At 53.4% G+C, this 3,947-nt stretch overlaps 1 protein-coding gene across 2 annotated transcripts; it reads right to left on the bottom strand.

Annotated features, from left to right (window-relative positions):
• Nucleotides 1–223: 223 nt before the first annotated feature.
• Nucleotides 224–3,940, bottom strand: LOC123964242 (dynein axonemal heavy chain 17-like). 2 transcript variants are annotated; one of them, XM_046041324.1, is made up of 12 exons: nucleotides 3,812–3,940; nucleotides 3,577–3,731; nucleotides 3,069–3,194; nucleotides 2,834–2,986; nucleotides 2,174–2,260; nucleotides 1,702–1,869; nucleotides 1,512–1,628; nucleotides 1,190–1,440; nucleotides 914–1,106; nucleotides 690–836; nucleotides 499–604; nucleotides 224–408 (listed from the first exon to the last, which is right to left on the bottom strand). In XM_046041324.1, exons 1-12 carry the CDS (start codon nucleotides 3,906–3,908, stop codon nucleotides 239–241), a joined length of 1,770 nt encoding a protein of 589 aa, XP_045897280.1. In that variant the 5' UTR covers nucleotides 3,909–3,940; the 3' UTR covers nucleotides 224–238. The 2 variants fall into 2 exon arrangements, with proteins under 2 accessions (XP_045897280.1, XP_045897281.1); XM_046041325.1 differs by having other exon boundaries at nucleotides 3,646–3,731.
• Nucleotides 3,941–3,947: the final 7 nt, after the last annotated feature.

Here is a 3,947-nt window from a genome sequence, read left to right as displayed (position 1 = left end):
TGAAGATACCAACGATGGTCGTTCAGTCTTGGCCACAGGTAGTCTTAACGACCGTAACGACTGTCGTCACAGCAACAAGGAACACTAACGAACCGGCGGTATCGATGACCCGGGCCAACGACCCCACTGAGGTTAAATAGCTGAGTTTCCCTGCCAGTCAGTCAGAACTGAAGAAGTCCTTTGGATGAGGGACGAAACGTCTTCCAGTATCTTCAACCAAGTCCAGTTGCCCTTGACTTTAACCTTCCTTGGATATCAGGTGTGTTTCCTGCGGGAGCTGCAGGGGACCAAGAGACTGACTCACCTGAACGATGTGAGTCATGGCGTCCATGTTGGCTCGGGCCTCGCTCACTGTGCAGTGGAAGAGCAGCACTCTCTGTCTCTGCTGGTCCACCAGGTGCTGCACACCTGAACATACACACAGGTACAGTAACTTCTTGGAGCTGTGTGATTACGCAACACCCGGTTTGTCATGTGATGTGTCATGTGACGTGTCACCTTCGCAACTCCAGGTGTTCCTCTGCAGTTCTGACAGGGTGCGGTTCAGGTCCTGCAGCTGGTCCTGGATCAGAGGAAGCTCCACTTGCAGGACGTCCCTCAGTACCTGGAGGAGGACCGCGGCCTGTCACATGACCTTCACCTGGATCTACCTGTATTCAGGACTTGTGTGTGTGTGTGTGTGTGTGTACCTGGTTGTAGCAGGACACCATATGACTCAGGCTCAGGTAGGTCTGTGTGATGTCATCTCTGCAGGTGAAGAGTCCAGCAGCGAAGGGGCGGAGCTTCACGTCTGTCTCCCTGCTCACACACCTGAGCTCCCTCAGCGCCGCCTCCAGCTGGACACACACAGACAGACAGGTGAGGTCAGGTGCAGGTGAGTCCAGCTCCCCCGTTAGTTACTCTTCTCACTGACCTTGTGGCTGAAGGTAACTCCCAGCATGCCTTGCTGGTCGTGTTGTATTAGAGGTTGCTCCAGGATGAACGCACAGTCTGAGTCCAGCTGACGGCTCCAGTCTGACCTCACTCGCTCTCTGAAATCCTGCAGGAGATCCACAATCTGTTGGAACCTCTGCAGAACCAGCTGGGACTCCCCCGAGTCCAGGTACCTGAACGCAACGCAGAGACCGTCCTTACTGTCGGAGTAACCCTAACCCCCCTGCCGTGTGCTGTGTGTGTTCTGGGACCTTACAGGGATTCTACGGTCCTGTAGTGGCTCAGGGTGTCCTCAGCTCTCAGTCTGAGCTGCTGAGTCCAGCAGAGTCCAGCTGCAGCAGTCGGGCTGAACTTGCTGAATGTTGCTGATTTCTCTCTCTGACTGTAGAACAGCAGCTCGGTCTGATCCAGCTCCACCAAGACCATCTCCACCAGCCGGATCAGGTGAGGACGCAGCTGATCTTGGATCAGAGGACGGTCCAGGACGAACCCGAACATCTCCACCAGCTGAAACACAGACCAGATCAGATCAGACCAGAGCCCCTCTCCCTGCAGCGGCTGTGGTTATAGACCGGTACCTTGGCGGCAGAGGAGGGGGAGCTGCAGTCCTCGAAGGCTCTGCTGAGGACCGACACCAGCCGCCTCTCCAGGTCTGCTATCTGAACATGAAACTGATCCAGGTGCAGCTCAAAGCTCTGAGAGGAAGAGGACGAGGAGTCACACACAGCTCAGAGTCCAACAGGAAGTACCTGACACACATGAGCTGACCTGGTCATCGGGGTCCACGGGGTCACAGTTACAGTCAGACAGAGCTGTCACGTGACACACGAAGTCCTGATACACGCCCTGAACCACATCAGTCCACATCCTGCCGCTGACACCGGTCAGGACCGTCTGATCCAGCTGGTCCAGCTGCAGACTGACACAGAGCACCTCCTGTAGGGGGACGGGGGGCGCTGTTAGACCTGCTGGTTTTAACTAATGATTGCTGTCATGATCGACCAGGCGTTTCACCGCGTGACGTGTAAATGTTTTCACTCTGGAAGATTTTAAATGTCTGACGCCAGATTTTATCAGCCAACAATAAATTTAAATCCTCACTTTGAACAAAGTGATCGATCAGAGAAATGATCAGTGATTCTCAAATTAACCTGCCAATTACTTTCTGAACGAATCGTCCACACAGTCACACACGCGTGTGTGTGTGACTGTGCGTGTGCATGTGTGTGCGTGTGTGTACCTGGATGTTCTGCAGACGTTTCAGGAAGGCGTCCAGGTGGAAGACGACCAGGTGTGAAGGAAAGTCCCAGCTCTGTGCGACTCCATCCTGCATTTACAGTTACTCATCTGGCTTTTATCCAAACAGACTCACATTTGAGGAACAACATACGAGCATCGACAAGAGACAACAGATACTAGTGACGGCTGTTATCGCGTACGCCATCGGTGGGTAATTACCTACAAAAGGAAGGAAGAGTTAACAAAAGAGAACTGTAAGGAGACAAGGAAGTGAGAGGAAGTGTCCTCTGTAGAGTTTTCAGGAGCTTCTTGAAGTCAGAGAGGGACGCCGTTGCTGTGATGGCGTGCGGCAGCTCGTTCCACCATCGTGGCGTCACAGATGAGAACAGGGACTGAGGTCGTTTGGTGTGAAGGGAGGCAGAGCCAGGCGGCGTTCGTTGGAGGAGCGCAGTGGCCCAGAAGCAACGTAGGCTTGGATTATGTGGTTTAGGTAGATGCTGCAGACCCAGTAGGAGCTCTGGATGCAGCATCAGGTGTTTATAATCATCAACTCTTAAAACCGGCTGCTTGTAAAAAGCCTTTGATCCAGTTGAAGGTACCTGAGATCAGGACGGACCACCTCGCTTTCACACCTGCTGACGTAAACACAGACACCACTGACCTGCTGCTGGTTCTCCAGCTGGGTCCTGCACTGACTGTAGGCCTCCTTCAGGGCCTGCAGGGTCCAGATCACCAGTCTGACATCATCCAGGACCGGATCAGGGTCTGACACCAGACCACGCATCACTTCCTCTCCACGCAGGAACTTCCTGCTCTGCAGCAGCAGAAGAAGAAGCAGGTAAAGGATGGTGTGTGACACACACGCACATACGCACACGCACACACACTCTCTGTACCGTTTGTATAAAGAGGTTGCAGACCTCCTGCAGCAGGACCACTATCCTGCAGGGTTTACAGTAGAACTCAGACCTGATCCACAGCCGACGCACCTCCTCCATCACAGCCGCCATGTTGTCTCCCAGCTGCCAATCACAGACAGAGTTCAGTCACAGTCTGATGATGTCACGGCCGTACAGGACCCGGTGTCACAGGCCGTGAATCTGAGCGTCAGCTTACTGCACATACTCAACCACAATGCATTGTGGGACGCACTGTAGTGTTTTGCTGTGTCGTCACTGAGTAGAGTTAGAATTTTATGAAAACTGAAGGCGAATGGAAAACGTGCTCCAGCGTTCGAGCTCCTACGGGGGAGCTAGAGAGCCAGCCAATCAGCTCACAGAGCCCTCGGGCCCCACTCACACATTTCTCTGAGGATTATTTCTGTTTAGTTAGGCGCCGCTTCACGTCGACCTCAGAAGAGACGAACAAACACAACACGTTACACGAGTACAGCATGCGCAGTACCTGCTGACTGAGGATGTAGTATAGGTGAGTATCAATACTGCTGGTTGTTGTGGCCAGTCTCCACAGTACCTGCTGGTACTCCATCTGCTCCACCTCCTCCAGCTTCTCCTGCAGGGGAGTCAGATTCAGAGTCACATCTTCAGCCTCCTTCAGACCTGAGAGGAGGAGGAGGGGGCAGAGGTCAGAGGTCAGGTGAGTCTCTCAGGTAACCTCTGTTATTTGTGAGTGTTCCTACCTTCCTGCACGTCTCTGTAAATGTCTCTCAGAGTGGACCAGTAGACGCTCTCCGCCCGCTCAACGACGGACGCCACCTGCTGAGCTCTGCTGCTCATCAACTGCACAAACACCACAACATAAAGAAACGAGGAAAG

Source organism: Micropterus dolomieu, unplaced genomic scaffold (genome assembly GCF_021292245.1).
Source record: "Micropterus dolomieu isolate WLL.071019.BEF.003 ecotype Adirondacks unplaced genomic scaffold, ASM2129224v1 contig_1304, whole genome shotgun sequence".
In the NCBI taxonomy this organism is placed as follows: domain Eukaryota; kingdom Metazoa; phylum Chordata; class Actinopteri; order Centrarchiformes; family Centrarchidae; genus Micropterus; species Micropterus dolomieu.
Note: the sequence above shows the minus strand (reverse complement) of the source record. Positions and strands in the feature narration are given on the sequence as shown.

What these genes read in the sequence shown, in the direction of transcription:
- LOC123964242 (XM_046041324.1), bottom strand. Translation starts at nt 3,908, where the DNA reads ATGAGCAGCAGAGCTCAGCAGGTGGCGTCCGTCGTTGAGCGGGCGGAG. An exon ending in GCAACCTCTTTATACAAACG is followed by an intron (nt 2,987 to 3,068) that starts GTACAGAGAGTG and finishes CTGCTGCTGCAG; the next exon opens with AGCAGGAAGTTCCTGCGTGG. An exon ending in CCGTGGACCCCGATGACCAG is followed by an intron (nt 1,629 to 1,701) that starts GTCAGCTCATGT and finishes TCTTCCTCTCAG; the next exon opens with AGCTTTGAGCTGCACCTGGA.